At 35.9% G+C, this 20,106-nt stretch overlaps 2 protein-coding genes across 5 annotated transcripts in view; both read left to right on the top strand.

Moving 5' to 3' along the window:
- hey2 (hes-related family bHLH transcription factor with YRPW motif 2) overlaps positions 1 to 6,245 on the top strand; it is a 7,553-nt gene extending 1,308 nt beyond the window's left edge. Inside the window, 4 exon segments of the mRNA NM_131622.2 lie at positions 948 to 1,026; positions 1,103 to 1,186; positions 1,755 to 1,836; positions 4,848 to 6,245. Of these exon segments, the coding sequence (NP_571697.2) occupies positions 948 to 1,026; positions 1,103 to 1,186; positions 1,755 to 1,836; positions 4,848 to 5,494 (892 nt within the window). The 3' untranslated portion in view covers positions 5,495 to 6,245.
- Positions 6,246 to 12,747: 6,502 nt separating this feature from the next.
- Positions 12,748 to 20,106, top strand: part of pex7 (peroxisomal biogenesis factor 7) — a 59,591-nt gene continuing 52,232 nt past the window's right edge. For 2 of the 4 annotated variants that reach the window (NM_001013532.2, XM_087296737.1), the window contains 5 exon segments: positions 12,748 to 13,088; positions 14,069 to 14,126; positions 15,615 to 15,765; positions 17,361 to 17,438; positions 18,586 to 18,694. In NM_001013532.2, the coding sequence (NP_001013550.1) occupies positions 12,983 to 13,088; positions 14,069 to 14,126; positions 15,615 to 15,765; positions 17,361 to 17,438; positions 18,586 to 18,694 (502 nt within the window). In that variant the 5' untranslated portion in view covers positions 12,748 to 12,982. 4 annotated transcript variants of the gene reach the window in all.

Below are 20,106 nucleotides of genomic sequence, written 5' to 3'. Positions count from 1 at the left end.
TATTTAAATGTTCATCATAAATGAAATTGTTTGTTTTCATTGTAATAAGTTAATTATAAAATGTAAAAAAATGCAGGTATTAGGTAGCCTAATACGATTAAAGTAAAGCTTTCTATTTTTTTTATTTTTTTAAATATTACTTTTTAAGAATTAGGAAATTACCCATGGCGACTTTGTAATACAGTTTGATATAAGAGCAATTTCAGCATTATGGATGTGACATTTGCAGTAAAAACTCAAAACATAGAAAGTATATGTTAACATTATATTGAAACATCTGTTTAAATTTTCCTAACCAACCAATGTTTTATACTTTAAATGCGGGAAAAAACACATGTGTTATGCATGTGACCAAAAACGTTAGCGAGTTTACAGTATACAACATACTTTGTAGAAAATGTGTGAATTAAACTCAAAAGAAACAATGCTAATCGAAAGGATAAGTGTCAGCTCACTGTAGAACAAAAATGATTGATTTTATTTTATTTAAAATGTTTTAATTTATGAGGAAAAAGCTTGGTTATGTATGTGACATCTCGTTGTCGTGAATGTGACGAATGTGAACTTGCAAACTTAATGTGAACTTGTAAATCAATATAATAGTTTGAAAACATTGACAGATGCATTTTTTAATATTTCTAAAGTACAGTAAAATACTTGCTTGCACAAAAAACTTAGAAATGGTTTCCGTATTTTAGTGAAAACTTTATTTTTTTCACGACAAGTTTGACATTTGCATAGAATTGCTCACATAACATTCGGCCCGCAGCAGTCATGCTTGTCTTTTGGCCCTTCATAAGAAAAAGTTTGGGCACCCCTGATCTAAAGTTACAAGATTTGTTTGTCCAAAATCAAAATAAAACTAATGTGGAAAAAAAAGTTTATTTTTAAAGTTATCAAAACCCTTTTGCAGTGTACTGATATGTATTTATCCTTTTTATTCCCAGCCAAAGCAATGGTTCATTTATAAGATGTGGCTCACCTACAACGACATCCCAAGTCATGGCCAGAAAGAAGCGGAGAGGGGTAATTCATATTTTTTATCGATGTTTTAAATGTTTGTTAAATATTTCAAACACATTAAACATTTCATATATTACAGATCATTGAAAAAAGAAGAAGGGACCGGATAAATAATAGCTTATCAGAGTTGCGTCGTCTGGTGCCAACAGCTTTTGAGAAACAGGTGAGTTCACGTCCTTGCAGTTGGGGATGATAACCGTTCTAAAGGTTTACCACGATTTGGAAAAGTCAAGGTTTTAAAACTGGCAAAACTTTCTGCTCTACCGTTCCTATGCCATATGTAAGCTTTTTGATGTCAGTATCTCCAGCAGAAAAGATATCCCAAGATGCCATTTTAAATTAAAAAGATGTCCATTTTTGAAACTAATGAAGACAGCAGAAGTCAAGGATACATTTGATTTATTTGCCTGACATGTTTACTGCTCCAAAATATTGTAAATGTTTCTCAAAATAAAATATATTGTGTTAAGAGGGGAAACAAGTTTTAGTTTTTTCACCCAGACATTAAAACAGAATATATTTTAGAGCAATAATTACAATACCGTAAAAGTGTGATAAGGTTATCATACCATCAGAATCTTATACCGGAGCATGCCTACTTGCAATATGAAAAGTATTAGTTCTAGTAATTATAATAAATCAAAAGTAAGTGGAAGAGAGTGTTGTCACGTTATTTCATCAAAGCAGTCATATTAAAAACTCCTCGCATGTATCCTGTTTCTTCTCCCAAGGGATCTGCCAAGTTGGAGAAAGCGGAAATATTGCAGATGACAGTGGATCATCTGAAGATGCTTCAGGCCACAGGAGGAAAAGGTAGACCGCATGTTATTGGCTCACCACCTAATGCTGTAGTGAAATCTGAGCATGGAGTTCCCTTTTGACCAGATTAAAGTGGAAATCAATGTTAATGGTAGGATTGAACTCGTGGGAAAGTGCCGGCAGGACAAAAGAAGCACTTGACCCTGGGATTGTGTTTGCTTTCATAAATCCATGGGAGGGGAGTGGAGCCACATTCACAGGCTGCACTGTCGGGGGTTTGTTAGGGCTTTCAGATGAGTGTTAAAACCGGTGCACAGAGGAGAGAAAACAAACATACAAACAGGTCAGGTCACAATCCCAGTCTGTGTAGCTTTAGCTTCTCCAGCGCAGTGGGGCTGCGTTTCATTCATTCTGACCAGTGGTAACTTTTGGCCTTGTGAAACAGAAGTTGCAAGTACCTTTGCTATTCAGAATAGTCATGTACAGTATGTGTAATAATGTGAAAAGATAAGTTGGGTGGGGCCTGATTGGATTGTTGTTGTTGGCTATTGGTGGATTTCGTGTGATTGACAGGTTCAGAAACGAGTAACACTTTTGAAAACAGAAGAAGTGTTTATTCATTCATTCTCCTTCAGCTTAGTCCCTTTAATTATCAGGGGTCGCCACAGCGGAAACCGCCAACTTATCCAGCATATGTTTTACCCAGTAGATGCCCTTCCAGCTGCAACCCAGTACTGGAAAACATACACAATTATCACACACATACACTGTCCAATTAAGTTGATTCAATTCACTTATAGCGCATTTCTTTTTACTGTGGGGGAACTGGAGAACCCGAGGGAAAACCACGTGAACATGGGGAGAACATGCAAACTCCACAGAAATGGCAACTGGCCCAACCAGGACTTGCACCAGTGACTTTCTTGCTGTTTTCCAAGCCTTTTTGGTTTGTTTCTTCTGTTGAACACAAAATATATTTTTAAGAAATGATTAATGCCCATTATGCCTCAGAATATCTTTATTTTGTTTTGTTTTAGTGTTAATTTTGTCAATAAAAATAAGAGCAATAAAGGTTTGTTGCGGCTGCATGGTGGCGCAATGGGTAGCACAATCTCCTCACAGCAAGAAGGTCACTGGTTCGAACCTCGGCTGGGTCATTTGGTGTTTCTGTGTGGAGTTTGCATGTTCCCCACATGTTCGCGTGGGTTTCCTCGGGTGCTCTAGTTTCCCCCACAAGTCCAAAGACATGCGCTATAGGTGAATTGGGTAGACTAAATAGCTGGAAGGGCATCCGCTGTGTAAAACATATGCTGGATAAGTTGGCGGTTCATTCCACTGTGGTGACCCCAGGTTAATAAAGGGACTAAGCCGAAAAGAAAATGAATAAAAGGTTTGTTGCCTAGCTTAACACAAACAGAAACCTGACTCGAGTACGCTAGTAATGTGATGGAAAACAATGAATGTGCATACTCCTATCCGCTCATCTAATGAATGAACAGTGCATTATTGTTGATGAAAAAAGCTGAGACTAAAATGTAGACAAATGGATCAAATCTGGCCAATACATACAGTATATTTCGTGTGGTATAATCTCCTGCTTTGCGCTGTTTATTTATTAGATGAGGGGATCAGAGTGTGCATATTCAGTCACATTACTAGCGCAGCAGGCCTGTCAAGTTTTTGTTTACATCAAGCTATTTTCGTTGACAAAATTAATACTCTTCAACAGAAGAAAAACAACGGTTTGTAACCACTTATGGTAAGTAAATAGTGACTACCTGTAGGTAATCGGCAATGCTATTTTTAATTAGAACAAATTTCACACGGCATGACTTTGAATCGTTCTCATTGGAAGTGGCGGATTTAGGCATGAGCAATATGGGCGATCGTCCTGGGCGGCATCTTGCTGGGGGGCGCCATAGGGAGACGGTGACGGAGAAAAAAAATAAGCCCCAGTAAAAGCTTTGAGATACCATTTACTTTAAGCAAGTATATTTATATAGAATGTTAATCCTAGAATAAAGACGTTAGGGGCCATACACAAATAGCGCCTTTTACATGGGCAAGCTTGTTACTCTCTATGTGCAACCGAAACGACGCTGATGAAATCAAACTGACACATACACGCAGAAAACGATTCCTGTGCTTGTCACATGCTGCTCTGCTTCCGGAGTGAATCCCATTTGTTTACAGTCATGCCAATAAAATACGCGCTTCTATGTTCTGTTAACGCAGCGAGTTTCACTCGTCGACAAAACTAGGGTTTATATGATGATGATCTTATTTTGACTAAGCGTGGCTATGAAGCAGAAAGGAAGGATAATGAGTTGGGTAGGTTAGGTAAGACTTTCTTAGACATGAGTCAGGTCAAAGACAACAGATAATTCCATAAAACATATGTATTTTTTGTATTCTATAGAATTGTCATTAATATTCATGCAAAAGATTTCTTAAGTGACATTTGCAAATCACTCCAGTTGTGTCTTTCTTTACATTGTTTTCCAGTTAAATTTAGGATTGATTTCTGTTATTTATTTAGAATAATAATTGTATATTAATAATGATATTGGGCAGTATATTGTACTGTACCCTGCTGCTGGAAGGGTATCCATATGGGGTGGTTCGCCCAGGGTGCCATTTAAACTAGAACCATCACTGCTTCAGATGGCGTCTTTAATAGTTCACATTGTATGATTGTTACACAAGTGAAAGAGCATCGATTTGCCTTTGATTTCTGGCATTTGTCGGGAATTTCTCAAAACCTGTTGTCGAGTCAAAATCTGGGCTAAAATCATACAGTCTGAACTCGGCTTTAGGGGTTAATAATATTGACCTTAAAATGGTTTTAAAAGAATTAAAAACTGCTTTTATTCTAGCTGACATAAAACAAATAAGACTTTCTCCAGAAGAAAAAAATATTTTAGGAATTACAGTAAAAAATGTCTTGCTCTGTTAAACATCATTTGGGAAATATTTGAACAAAGGTATCAAAATTCACAGGAGGTGTGTGTATTTAAAGATTCACTAGTATGCTCATTTGAATAATTCTCAATATTTTTTGTCAGGATATTTCGACGCTCATTCTCTGGCCATGGACTTCTTGAGCATCGGCTTCCGGGAGTGTCTGACTGAAGTGGCCAGGTATTTGAGCTCTGTGGAAGGCCTGGACTCCAGCGACCCTCTCCGTGTCCGTCTGGTTTCTCACCTCAGCAGCTGTGCCTCGCAGAGGGAAGCAGCCGCCATGACCACATCCATAGCCCATCACCAGCAGGCCCTTCACCCGCACCACTGGGCTGCCGCTTTGCATCCCATTCCTGCTGCGTTCCTGCAGCAGAGCGGACTTCCCTCCTCAGAGAGCTCCTCCGGCAGGCTGTCTGAGGCTCCTCAAAGAGGTGCAGCCCTTTTCTCCCATAGTGACTCGGCACTCAGAGCGCCCTCTACTGGAAGTGTGGCTCCTTGCGTGCCACCGCTGTCCACTTCTCTGCTTTCGTTATCAGCGACCGTTCATGCAGCAGCTGCTGCAGCTGCAGCTCAAACCTTCCCTCTATCATTTCCCGCTGGATTCCCACTCTTCAGCCCCAGCGTTACAGCATCTTCAGTGGCTTCTTCCACCGTGAGCTCTTCCGTTTCCACATCCACCACATCCCAACAGAGCAGCGGGAGCAACAGTAAACCATACCGACCGTGGGGAACTGAAGTGGGAGCGTTTTAAATGTTGGATTTAAATGTTGGACGTCTTCCATGCTTTGTACATAAAGGAAAGCAACGGCTATTGTGCCTGCTTCGGTCAGCAGCATGGGCTTTTGTCTTCCTCTACACTTGTGCACATATGCAGCGTCAAACATAAGCCAACATTCTGGGAAGAAAAGAAAGAGTTTTTACACGTCGCACTGTGTTGGAAACCGTAAAGGAAGTTTGTTTCTGTTTTAACAGTGCCTGCATAAACACTGCTAACATGCTGCATTTGAGATGTATGCTTTGATATCATCTGACTTCCACAAACACCCAACAGCAGCTTTAGAGTGAACAGCTTGTTCTAAAACAAACCAAAGTTTTGCAGATAATCACTAAAGTGAGGTGTTTGTTTTTTTATCTCTGATTTAACAATCCAGTTTGTAAATCTGTACATGTGTAAGATTGTAACTAGAGTTTATATTGAAATTAGTTCATTGGTATGATGCACTTCAATCACTACTGTTTGTTTGGGGGGAGACAGGATCTTCTCCGATTTATACAATAGGCCTACTGAAGTTGTTTTTTTAAAATAACATTCACTAATACTCATGTGAGATTTTTCTACTACTGTAACTGTGTTAATAACCACCCTCTGTAAGATGTAACCTTTTCCTATGCAAAAAAACAAATGTCCCTCAAGAACGAACTGAGTGTGTTTTGTTTTCATTCTGACACACGCTAATAAAACCATCCTTCCACTAGCCTTCACCACAACACATCGTGGAATGTTATGAGAGAAAGTAATTGTTTTCCCAAAGCATTATTTGAGTTCTTGAAATCGTATGGTAGGGAACAAATGTTTGTGCTCTTTAATGTGTTTTTCTAATAATGCAAAATATGCAGATGAAGTCAAACAAACAGCTGCAATTGTAACCGCCACTTCAACAGTTATAAATCTGTCGACAAACTTTAAAGAAAGCTACAAACACATTTAATGAATAAAAGGTCATCATTCTTACATGATCAGCAGCAAATTGGTTCACTTTCATTGAAAAAAAGTCAATCATTTCTTCTAAAGCTAAAATAACTTTTTAGCTGTGTGTGAAGAGCTGTACTGTGTGACGGTGCCTGCTAAAACTCTATCCTGATTTCACCGTACACAGCAAGATATGGCACCCAAAACAACTCTAAGAGAGTTCATTTTAACACTTTGAAAGTGTCTCATGCGGTCCACTCCCAACAGAAATAATTCAACATTTTCAAAAGTGTTGGCACATTGACACCTACAATAAGATAAATTTTTAGTCTGGGAAGAGTTAAAACTGTAAATATACTTAACTCCACCTGGTGTAAAATACACGTTACTGGTGTTCATTGTATTTTTTTTTACTACAACATATTATTTAATTCACCTCTCTTGAGTGTAAATGTTGTAAAGATAAAAAGACTGTAAATTACAAAATCATTTTATTTGAAAATTTTGACTTTCAACAATTCATTCAGTTTTTAAAATGCAACAATATGGCACCAAATCATTTTTATTAGAACTGTCAGTTTACAAAATATGTATGATCCATGCTTGAAAAGGCTGTTCCAGTCCTTTGGTCCACACAAAAGCAGCTGCAGGGATGCTCTGATTAGGATTTGTTCAGCCGATATCGAGTACCGATTCTTTGTCATGTTGATCGGCCGATACCAAGTACCAATTCTGATCTCGCCATTTACCTCCTCGCGTGTTGTGGTTGCTGTAGGCTGTGCATAATATGCAGTAGTGCAAGTGCGTCCTCCTCTGCTTGTAAACTTCTAAACACCTGCGATTGGTTCATGAGATCGGCCAGATTGGCGAGAATTGAGTCATTTAATGTGATTATCTGCAGATCGATCGGAGCATCCCTAATATGTTTTGACAATTGAATTTGATGTTTCATCAGAGCAATTTTAAGTTCAATATAGCATCACTCTGATAGCTTTCTTTTGAATGTACATTTTAAACTCCAAAGAACAACTTGACTTGCGAATCTTTCACTTCTGGTGTTTCTTTGGTCATCAATACCAAAGACAGTACATGTCCCTGGATTAGCATCTGTGTTGATCCTGGAACAACATCAGAATTAAGGGATACGTTTATCGTTTATGTTCAGGCTTATAATTAGATTTACGCACTTCAACATGAGTGTTATCCATCTATTATTCCCCTCTGATTGTAAATAATTTACAGTTATGTTTGGGTTTAGGGGTAAGGGTTGTTTCAGTCCTTTGGTTCACACAAAGACAAAGCTGACATATCTATAGGGATGCTTTGATCAGGATTTGTTCAGCCGTTACTGAGTACCGATTCTGATCTCACCATTTAGCTCCTCACGTGTTGTGGCTGCTGTAGGCTGTGCATAATATGCAGTAGTGCGAGTGCGTCCTCCTCTGCTTGTAAACCCCTAAACACCTGCAATCGGTTCAAGAGATTGGCCAGATTGGTGAGTACCGATTGAGTCATTAAATGTGATTATCAACCCATACCAATCTTCAGCCGATCGACAGATGTTTTGATAATTGAATTTGATGTTTCACCAGAATAAGGTTATACATTTACCGTGTATGTTAAGTTCAGGCTTACAGTTAGGTTTATGCACTTCTCCATGAGTGTTATCCATCTATTATTCCCCTCTGATTGTGAATAATTTACAGTTGTGTTTGGGTTTAAGGGTATGGGTTGTTCCAGTCCTTTGGTCTACACAAAGACAAGGATGACATATCTACTAGGGATGCTTCGATCAAGATTTGTTCAGCAGATACCGAGTACCGATACTTTGTCATGTTGTTCAGCAGATACCGAGTACCGATTCTTCGTCATGTTGTTCAGCCGATACTGAGCACTGATTCTGATCTAGCTATTTACCTCCTCACATGTTGTGGCTGCTGTAGGCTGTGCATTAGGGGTGTCAAAATTAATTGTTTCTTCGGTGCACCGCGATGCAGAAGCGGACATTTCGATATCGGTTCAGTAATAATCATAACCGCTTATTATATACTGACGTCATTTATTGAACATAGATGTTAATCCAGGTTTGCGTTGTAATTGTCGAAATTATGAATTGCCTACTAAAATGCTTTTGAGATGTATGCTCTGATATAATTTTCACCCGACAGCAGCTTTAGAGAGAAAATCGTAGGAAACAAATATTCATGCTCTTTAATGTGTTTCTCTAATAATTCAATATAAAATAGCTGCAATTATAACCGCCACTTCAACAGTTATAAATCTGTCCACCAGCTTTGAAGAAAGCTACAAACAAATTTAATGAATATAAAGTCGGCATTTTTACACGATCAGCAACACATGAGTTCACATTCATTGTTAAAGTCATGCTTCAACGATTTCTTCTTAACGTTTAAGCAGTTGATGTTTACTGTTATTCAATGGCAAGGCCCCTCAAGGTCCCCTTTGGTCCTTCAGGGGCGGCTCAAGTCAAAACTCTTGTAGTTCTTCTGGCGGGCGTGAACAAACCACCGTCCGGCCCGCAGTAGTGTGCACCACATGAAAGCACAACAACACCAGTCACTCCTCCCCAAGATGGCTCTTTATGCCGGCCTAATCCACTCCCTTTATGCCAGGGTCTGTTAGGCAGATTTACATTAGTAAATCACTGTCACACCATTAAATTCCTTAAGAGAAAAAGTATCAGCATTTCCAAGTGAATGGGGATTAGGACAACCAGCGCCTGCTACCCACCGGCAATCATGGGAAAAGTGCGGGGCCGTAAATCCGCCGGTTATCTGCTTTAGAGCGGCTGGTTCTCACGCCGGGCCCCTGCCTTTGAAGTGGCCGTCATATATCAAGGGCGCACATGATCTCCCCAAAACATCACACACAGGCAGAGAGTCGGCGGTGTGAACGTGGTCAGTATAAGCCTGTCAACTTCATTCGTTTCCACACATGAAAACAGTTCAGCTGAACTACAAGATGGCCTTTATAGACCAGACTGACAGATAAAAGCAGCATGTTGATGTGATCACAGTGCTGATTGATCATACTTCTGACTGTAGGGTTCATTTGGACTTTTTAACCTTAGCTGCTATATGGATAATTTAGTTAAAACTAAAGCGTGTGTCTTGAGAACAATGTGAATAACATCTCTTTAACTCTCTATGTTTTAATGATACGTGTTTATATGAACTGTCTGCAGTCTTCATATTAAAATGTTTCATCAGCACATTTAGTCAATAAATATTTATACATCATCATGCTATTAATATTCTTTTTTTTGTAATAAAAAAATAAGAGAAGAGACTATAAATATATTAATTAAGGGAGCACTTAAAAACTCTTAACTTTTCTAGAAATGCTGGATTTAAAAGGTATTTTAGTATAAGATGTTAGTTTATTTGTTTATTTTTATTTAATTTTTTATTTAGGTTAGTTATTTTATTTTATTTATTATTTTTATTTTAGTTGGTTTATTTATTTAATTATTTATGTAATTATTATTTTTATTTTAGTTGGTTTATTTATTTAATTATTTATGTAATTATTATTTTTATTTAGTTTGTTGGTTTTTGTGTTGGTTATTTATTTATTTATTTTTATTATTATTTATTTATTTATTTAGTTAGTTAGTTAGTTAGTTAGTTAGTTAGTTATTTTTATTTACTTGGTTTGTTAGTTATTTTATTCATTCATTCATTCATTCATTCATTTATTTTCTTTTCGACTTATTCCCTTTACTAATCCGTGGTCGCCACAGCGGAATGTAACACCAACTTACCCAGTATATGTTTTACGCAGCGCATGCCCCACCACTAGGAAACATCAACAAACTCTCATTCACACTCATACACTACTGACAATTTAGCCTACCCAATTCACTTGTAGCGCATGTCTTTGGACTTGTGGGGGAAACCAGAGCAACCAGAGGAGACCCACACGAACACAGGGAGAACATGCAAACTCAAAACAGAAACGCCAACTGACCCAACTGAGGCTCAAACCAGTGACCTTCTTGCTGTGAGGCGAATGTGCTACCCACTGCGCCACCGTATCGCCCTAGTTATTTATTTATTTAAATGTTTTATTTACTTTGTTAGTTAGTTTATTTATTTATGTATGTACTTATTATTTTTTATTTAGTTGGTTGGTTATTTTATATATTTATTTGTTATTATTTATTTACTTGGCTAGTTATTTAATTTATTTATTTGTTTATTTTTATTTATTTATTTTTATTCATTTATTATTTTTATCTAGTTGGTTAGTTAGTTATTTATTTGTTTATGTATTTATTATTTTTATTTATTTTGTTGGTTGGTTAGTTAGTTATTTTATTATTTTATGATTTATTTGCTAATTTTTATTTAGTTTGTTGGTCGGTTATTTATTTATTTATTTATTATTTTACGGTGGCACAGTGGGTAGCACAATCGACTCACAGCAAGAAGGTCACTGATTCGAGGCCTAGCTGGGTCAGCTGGCGTTTCTGTGTGAAGTTTGTATGTTCTCCCCGTGTTCGTGCAGGCTTCCTCTGAGTGCTCCGGTTTCCCCACAAGTCCAAAGACATGCGATACAAGTGAATTGAATAAGCTAAATTGGCCGTAGTGTATGTGTGCGAATGCAAGAGTATGGGTGTTTCCCAATGTTGGGCTGCTGCTGGAAGGGCATCCGCTGTGTAAAACATGCTGGATAAGTTTGCAGTTCATTCCGCTGTGGTGACCCCAGATTAATAAAGGGACTAAGCTGAAAAGAAAATTACTGAATAATGTTGGTTATTTTATTTTATTATTTAGTTGGTTAGTTTGTTATTTTATTTAACTATTTATGTATGTATTTATTATTTTTATTTAGTTGGTTAGTTATTTTATTTAATCATTCGTTTGTTTATTTATTCAGAAAATGGCAATTGATCAAAACAAGAGATGTTTTCATTTGGTGGGATTCATAATCATGGTTATTCCACCAAATATTGACTTCTTTACTCTTAAGAGGTTGAAACATTGGTGTTGTGTTGTCTAAAAATTAAACATCTGAAAGCATGGCACCTTTTTTGATCATTTAAAAAGTCTAAACATTTTGAATAAACATTATCAGTAAACAGAATAAAACCAAAATGATGTTTTACTCAAACACAACTATATATCTTAAATCCAGGGAACGTGGCCTCTTAATTTTGTATAATGTTTGATCTTAATTTACTGTACAAACACTGCGGACCATAAAAATAACCTGTATATAATCTGTAGGAGAATTTTTGGGAAGGTGGCATTTCTATGTGGAGTTTGCATGTTCTCCCCATGTTGGCGTGGGTTTCCTCCAAGTGTTCTGGTTTCCCCCACAGTCCAAAGACATACGCTATGGGTGAATTAAATAAACTAAATTGTCCGTATGAGAATGAGTGTGTTTCCCAGTGCTGGGTTGCAGTTGGAAGGGCATCTGCTGTACAAAACATATGCGGGATAAGTGGGTGGTTCATTCCGCTGTGGTAATTTCAGATTAATAAAGGGAATAAGCCGAATGAATGATTTAAGGGGGAATTTCCCCCATTTTGTGACCTTAGTCCTGCATCATGACAATATTAATCTAAATGTTTCAATTGTAAGATATTTAGACTAAAAAGTCTCAAAAGGAAACAGCCCATGTGAAAAATAGTAGAGTAAATACTATAGTGTTTTTGAACCATACCATAGTAAAGTGCTTGTGGTAATTGTACAGTTAGTACAATAACACAACAACTATAGTAATATAAACAAATGATCCAACAGTGTAGTTTTCTTCAATATCATACAACAATACATCACAGTTTACTGTAGTAAAAACAAAAGTGTTTATTACAGTTTATCAGTTTACTATAGTTAATACTACACAGTGTAGTCTGTGCTGCAATAGTTATCTGCAAAAATAGTTGTCAATTCTACAGGCTATTATATACAGCACAATACACTTTACTATAGTAGGCTATGGTTCAAAAACACTGTAGTATTTACCAATGGTATTTACTATAAATTACTGTAGTATTTTTTCTAATGTGGCAAGTCTTTACCGGAGAAATGCTGCCCTCTGGTGTCATTCAAATAAAGCTTCATTCATGTTCTTCATTTACTCACGTGTTTATTTTAAGACTTATAATCGCCAGATTGAAAATGTCTGATGCACTCATTTCTATTAATTACAAACAATTCAGAATTACAGGAAAAACGCATAAACATGCACGTATATCTACAATAGATCAAAACTGCTTCTGCAAATCAGCGTCAAGGACGTCATCCACATGTGACCAACCACAGCATTGCGTTCGTCAGCTCACCAAAACACGGAAGTAAACACTTGTCATACACATGTTTTGCGCTAATATGGAAGTTAAGCAGGGCAATTCTTTCATTTGTACAGTACAATTATAGGTTTAATCGTTTTAAACGTTTTCCTAGGTGACAGTACGTATATAGGTGGTTTTCCACAAACAAAAAAACGTTATTTATTGTAAATGGGTTGTTCGTGGACTTTAGACTATTTCTGCACTCGTTGAGTTATTAGAGAAACGGTATGAAGTCGTTTAAGTCTCCGGGACGTCATGGATATGCGGTGGAGATTTCACCTTTTTTGCCTTCTACGATGGCATGTGCTTCCTCTCAGTATTATGGAATAGCAGGTAACGTTAGTGGCATGTACACTACCTGACAAAAGTCGTGTCGCCTATCCAAGTTTTAGGAACAATAAATAACTTGACTTCTAGTTGATCATTTAGTATCAGTAGTGGCTTAAATGAAAGGTAAATGGCTCTAGATTACGCTTATTTTACTAAGATAAACTATGATCATGCCTTGATTTTTTATTATTTATAAGGACAGTAAGGTCTGACTTTGCTTGTCACTGAACAGAAATATTGTGGAATAAAAAGTCATGGTGCAGTGGAAAAAGATTTAATAGTGTGTATGACTCCAATGAGCTTGGACGACTGCATCCATACATCTCTGCAATGACTCAAATAACTTATTAATAAAGTCATGTGGAATGGCAAAGAAAGCATTCTTGCAGGACTTTCACAGTTCATTAAGACTCTTTGGATTAATCTTTAATGCCTCCTTCATCTCACCCCTAGACATGCTCAATAAGGTTCATGTCTGGTGACTGGGCTGGCCAATCCTGGAGCACCTTGACCTTCTTTCCTTTCAGAAGCTTTGATGTGGAGGCTGAAGTATGAGAAGGAGCGCTATCCTGCTGAAGAATTTGCCCTCACCTGTGGTTTGTAATGTAATGGGCAGCACAATATCCTTGATATCTCAGGCTGTTGATGTGTTCATCCACTCTGCAGATCTCTCGCACACACCCATAGTGAATTTAACCCCAAACCATGATTTTTCCATCAACAAACTTTACAGATTTATGTAAGAATCTTCGGTCCATGCGGGTTCCAATAGGTCTTCTGCAGTATTAGTGATGATTGGGATGCAGTTCAGCAAATGATTTATCGAAAAAATCCTTCTGCCACTTTTCCAAATGATCAACTAGAAGTCAAGTTATTATTTGTTGCTCTTACAACTGGGATCGACGACAAGGCTTTTGTCAGGTAGTGTATGATGATTAATACAAAACTGTGATTTTGACATAAACCTGTTTCTTGGCTTTTAGGATGTGGGACACTTTTTGTGCTGGAGCAACGGGAGACAGATGTTTCACTTGTGAAGAGGTAATTTAATAATAAAAGACGAAAAAGCAATTATAAGTATGACAACAATATGTAATACACTTGTATACATAAAAAAATTATGATTTTGATTTATTTTTATTTCTAAGCAGAAAACAATTACTAGAAAACATTCAGCATGTTTTAGCACTAATTCGGTGAACATTAGTTAATCTACTACAAGAAAAGTCTTGTGTAGCAAATTTAAACAAGAAGTATTTGATGACCTATATTAAAAGTTTAATTTTAATTATAAAAGTGTTGTTACACTTTGCTTTTATCCAAACCTATTTCACCTATTTGTCCGCCAAAAATTAGAATTTGCTTGAAATATGACCAAATTCAGTATGGTTAATTATCCTTATAGATTTCTAAAAGGGTTAGTTCACCTTAAATAAAAAAATTGCTCATGATTGCGGCATCCTAAGTGCATATTTTAAAACTTTTCTGTTATAACAGCAAAGGAAAACCACCAGAATACATCAAAATGCTGTTGTAGTTGTAATTTCTATACGTTATAAAATTACAATTTCATTTAAGATTTCTATAATTCCATGAACACTGTTTTGTATTCAGTTATGTGAACGCACTTAGTTAGAGGAAATTACATAATTTATTGTAATTTTAAAAAAAATTATATTTTTATAACAAAACTGCATCAAATCGCTACAGAAGGGCTTCATTCACCCCCAGGAGCGTATGAGGCATGTTTTACTATAGATACATGTGCTGTAATAAACTTGTACTGAAGAAATTTTCCACTTGTTTACTATCGAAGACAATTTTATATAATTAAATTAAACTCTGAATGGATTTATCAAAAGAAGTCATACACATAATGTGTCTCTTGTAGGTGAGTAAATGATGGGTTATATCACATTTTTGGTTGTACTAAACGTTTATTAAGTAAAAATCAAAAACAGGTTTCCCGGTGATGGGTTTCGCTGTGGCGACCCCGGATTAACAGAATTAGTGTTTAACTTAATTTATGCACAAATATGTCACCCATATTTTGGTGCTTAATTTTCCTAATACTTAATTGAAATAATTTAATACACTTTCTATGTATAAATAAAAGCATTTAGTTGACTAAGACAGACTTCAAAAAATTAAGATATGTAGTCTTTTAACCATCCACATAAAATGTCTCTAATAATAATCATAGCTGGAAAATAACCAATAATATATTTGCTCTAAAGGCAAATAAAGTAAATTGTAACATTGTGTCTATACAATAAACATTTAAACATTTTAGTTTGCACATACAGATTGGAAACATTTAAAATGACACATACAAGTCAGACCTTTAATACTTGTTCTGTGGTCTGTTGTCTGTCCAATATAGTGGATGGGATTAATTGTCACAAAAATGTTACAGTCCAACTTGCTATGCAAATCCTAATGTACAGTAGTCAAGGAGGAAAGGTCTAATCAGTAATATGATGCTTCATTAGGTAGAGCTTGAATCTCTTTTTTTTGCCTCGTGGACAGTTTTGACTGGAACGATGGTCTTTTCGATGTGACATGGAGTGAGAACAATGAGCATGTGCTGGTGACCGGAGGAGGTGACGGATCTCTGCAGATCTGGGATACAGCCAATCCACAAGGTCTTCTGCAGGTGCTGAAAGGCCACACACAAGAGGTCAGTTCACAATCTCCACTTCTAAATGGGCATATTAGGGCTCTGTTTTCGCTGGTTTGTAATTGATCGCATTTAATTGTAATGCAGTAATGTGCACCTTTTGTAAAGCTGCTTTGAAACAATAATTATTGTGAAAAGCGCAATACAAATAAACTTGAATTGAATTGAACTGGTGTGTTTTCGTATTAATTTTTTTTTCTGCAATGGGTACATCTTGTGGTTTTGACCCAGATTTCAGGCTAGTGTACATTCTGGGGATATGTTGTTTATAATGAATGGCATAATATTTTATTTTTTTATTAATTGTATTTTCGATTTTTGCCTTCTGAGTACTGGAAGATTTGAACTCAATTTATTACTAAACTTTTATATTATTATTATTATTATTATTATTATTATTATTATTATTATTATGCATTTCATATTATTATGTAATTTATATTTTGCATCTATATTATAAAAAATAAACATACAGTTTTGTACTGTAATTATTTAAGGGGTAGTTCACACAAAAATAAAAATTGCTCGCATTCAAGTGTTTCTAAATGTTTCTTTATGAATCTTTTTCATCTGCTTACACAAAGCAAGATACTGTGAAGAATGTTGGGTCAAAGCAGCCAATATCATTTATATAGGAATAAAGAAATATTATGGAAGACAATAGCTATTTTTCCTTTCATTCTTTAGTATATCTTCCTTTGTGTTCAACAGAAAAAATTCAGACATGTTTGGAAAGACTTTAAATGATCAGGAACTATCCAGACCACAGCATGTATTGGCTAAAAGTATAAAGTCAGAGAATGGTGTGAAATACTGGCCTTTCTCAAGCATGTGTTTTATCACCAATTTAGTTTTTTATTTATATAAACGATATAACTTGTGACAATGAAAAACTGACACTTAGCAAGTATGCTGATGATATGGCTTTGGTGGGATGTGTAAAGTATACTCAGTTATTGGATGATTATTTACATTTTGTCAATTATGTAACAAGTTGGACAACAGAGAGTTCCTTGCAGCTTAATATTAGTAAGATGAAAGAAATGTGTTACAAACAAAATTAACGGGGAGGAAGCTAAACAGGTGAGTTCTTTTAAATATTTAGGTGTGGGGATTGACTTTCAATTCTCTTTTGATAAACTCTCCGAGAATGTTTTTGAAAAGGCTCAGCAATTGTTGAGTTTGTTAAGAAAACTGAGAAGTTTTTATATTGAGAAGGACATTTTGATTGTCATATATAAATCACTTATTGAATCTGTCCTTATTTTTAATATCGTATCTGGTATTAAATTTTTTGTATTTTATAACACAATTTAATATATTTTTTCTTATAGCAAATGTGATTGTAGTGTAATTTAAATAATTGAATTATGGCTAAAATTTTGTGCTTTAATTCTATAGCCACTTTTAGCTTCTGAACTGCATTTTCAGCTGTGTAGTGTGGAGGGAGAACTTTTCTGGAAACAGCAGTATGGACATGTAGTATAGAGTTCTTATTTTAAAAAATAAATATTTAAATGGAAATATATTAGTGAAAAGGTAAAGTTTTAGCACTTTAGAACCTCTGGACTGATGCAAATCCCCTCTTTTTATAGGTGTATTCAGTAGACTGGAGTCAAACACGTGCTGAAAACCTGCTAGTATCAGGATCTTGGGACCACACAGCCAAAGTGGTAAGCAGACTTTAGTTTAGAGGATAAATATACGCAGACAATTTTGCCATATTATAAATGTTAATTGCAAATAATTGCATTTAACTAACCATATAATCATGCATTGTTTAAATACTAAATTAAATGTAATTGTGAAGATTTAAAAGGAAAACAGTCTTTATATACTAGAAAAATATGCAATATTGTTGTTGAATATTCCCATAATAATGTTTCTTATGATATAATATTTCCCCTAGAAAAGTATTGTTTTTGTTGGCAATCTTTTTAAATGCTTTATTTATTTAAATATATTAAAATAAATAGGTAAAACATATTTTTACATGTAATTAATTCTAAATTGCTAAAAAAAAAAACTGTAGAAAGGTGCAAACATTTAGTCTTCAAAACAATATGAATGAGTAAAAAAAATCAGCTGGTCTGTTGACTCTGATAGGCTGTTGTCATTTCTCTCTTGTCCTAACTCTCACAATAAGAATTTATTTTCAGCTCTGGTTTTACTTTTAGTCTGCTCCAGCCAATAGCAGAACAGCAACTGATGTGGAGATGGAGATAAAGATAGTTAGGCTCCCATCTATTTGGTCAAACTTTAATAAACAACCAATGCATAAATTAAATGTAATCCGTCACCAGCTGCGATATGTATATTCTATTGATATGCGATATGTATATTCAAATGTGCATTTTTATTTGATGATTGACCTAATCCTAACTGAAAAATGAAGAGAGGGTGGGACATAGAGTAGCCCCTCCTCTTATTAAAAAGTAGCCAATAGTGTGTTTTTTTTTTATCACAGCTCTGCCAGTGGTGATTGAGTTCAAGCGCATCAAATGAAAAGCAAATGAGAAGCATCTTAAAGGGGGCTAGTTGTGTCAAACAATATAGAGCATTTGATTGGTCAAGATAGATGAGAAACTGAAGTATGAGGTGACGTGGAAAAAAACGTTGATCCATTTAGACAGAAGTGACAACCTACAAGCTTTACATTTAAATCGGTCTTATATCTCCTAAGCGCAAATTTTGTCACTGTTTCGGAGCACACCAATATACTGTATAGATATCCTTTAAACTAGAAGACTGAAATGAACATCTAAGAAATGTATTACTGTACTGGAATGTATTTTATATCTGTGCTGTTTTTCTACACAGTGGGATCCAGTGCAGTGTCAGTTAGTGAACTCCCTTCAGGGTCATGAGGGTGTCATCTACAGCACCATCTGGTCTCCTCATATCCCAGCATGCTTTGCTTCGGCCTCAGGTAGGAGAATGGCTTTTATTTATTTTTTCTGGAAATTTTGTGGTGCAGACCACATATATTATGTAGTCTGATAGATTGAGATGGCAATGTCAAAAAAAGTGCCAATGACAGTGGATAGTTTTGCTTAGTATGTACTTAAAATACATAAATAAAAAATAACTCAAATATGCAAAAACAGATAATTTTCATTTTGTCGAGGGCTAAAATGATTTGTTGAGTAATTATCAGTAAATCAACTTTATTATTTAGACTCAAGGCCCAATAAATTAATAAAAACACACAAACAAGCAAACAAACAGCAAAGGTAACAGAAGACAAAACAATTATACAATTAACAGAGTTCATTCATTCATTTTCTTTTCGGCTTAGTCCATTTATTAATCAGGGGTCACCACAGCGGAATGAACCGCCAACTTATCCAGCATATGTTTTACACAGCGGATGCCCTTCCAGCTGCAACCCAACACTGGGACACACCCATGCACTCATTCACACACATACACTACGGAAAATTTAGCCTACCCAATTTATCTATACCACGTCTTTGGACTGTGGGGGAAACTGGAGCATCCGGAGGTAACCCACGTGAACACACGGAGAACATGCAAACTCTACACAGAAATGCGAACTGACCCAGCCAAGGCTCGAACCAGTGACCTTCTTGCTTTGAGGCGAACGTGCCACCCACTGCGCTACCGCACCGCTCAATTAACAGAGTTAAAGAAGAAAATTCAGTCAAGAAAACAGCAGAAAACTTCCCACATTTCCCATTATTTAAGGGTATAGTGTTTGATTTTAAATACAGCCACATACTCCACATTTTCCCCCTGTGCTTATATTAACAGGTTACTATTTCTATAGGCTCCTCAGCACCAGGACAAAAATATATTATAGCCAAAAATATGTAAATGTATAAAAGTATATACCTGTGCAACATAAGAATAGAAAGCAAAATTGAAAAAAGGAACCAAATCTGCCTGTCTTTTCACTTCACACTTCTCTTGTGTGTCTAGTATTGCTCTTTAATAATGATACCTTTTATCTGATTACTTGATTGAATTATCAATAGAAAACTCAAATACTCAAATAATTAATAACAACATCCCTAATTTTTTTGATAGCTGGTGCAATATGGGTGAAGTCCTTGGCAACATTGAAATCCTTGACACTAGTAAATCTTATTGTATCAGTCAGTTACAGTTTTTCTTAGTCGCTTTGGTACATTTCTCAGATCAGAATTAAAATTCTCAAAGCTACCTGTTCAATCTTCACATTATGGTGTTAGTTGTGCACATCAGAATAGCAGTTTATCATTCTTTTGAACAAGTTGCAAATGCTTTTGTACATCTATGCAAATGATTACGTGCAATTCTTTGACATTTCCTACTTTATCAGTTGCTTATGTCATGTTG

The sequence above is a fragment of the Danio rerio genome, chromosome 20 (genome assembly GCF_052040795.2).
Source record: "Danio rerio strain M-AB ecotype USA chromosome 20, GRCz13ab, whole genome shotgun sequence".
Classification (NCBI taxonomy): Eukaryota; Metazoa; Chordata; class Actinopteri; order Cypriniformes; family Danionidae; genus Danio; species Danio rerio.
The sequence above is the reverse complement of the archived record's forward strand: the minus strand, read 5'-3'. Positions and strand labels throughout refer to the sequence as shown.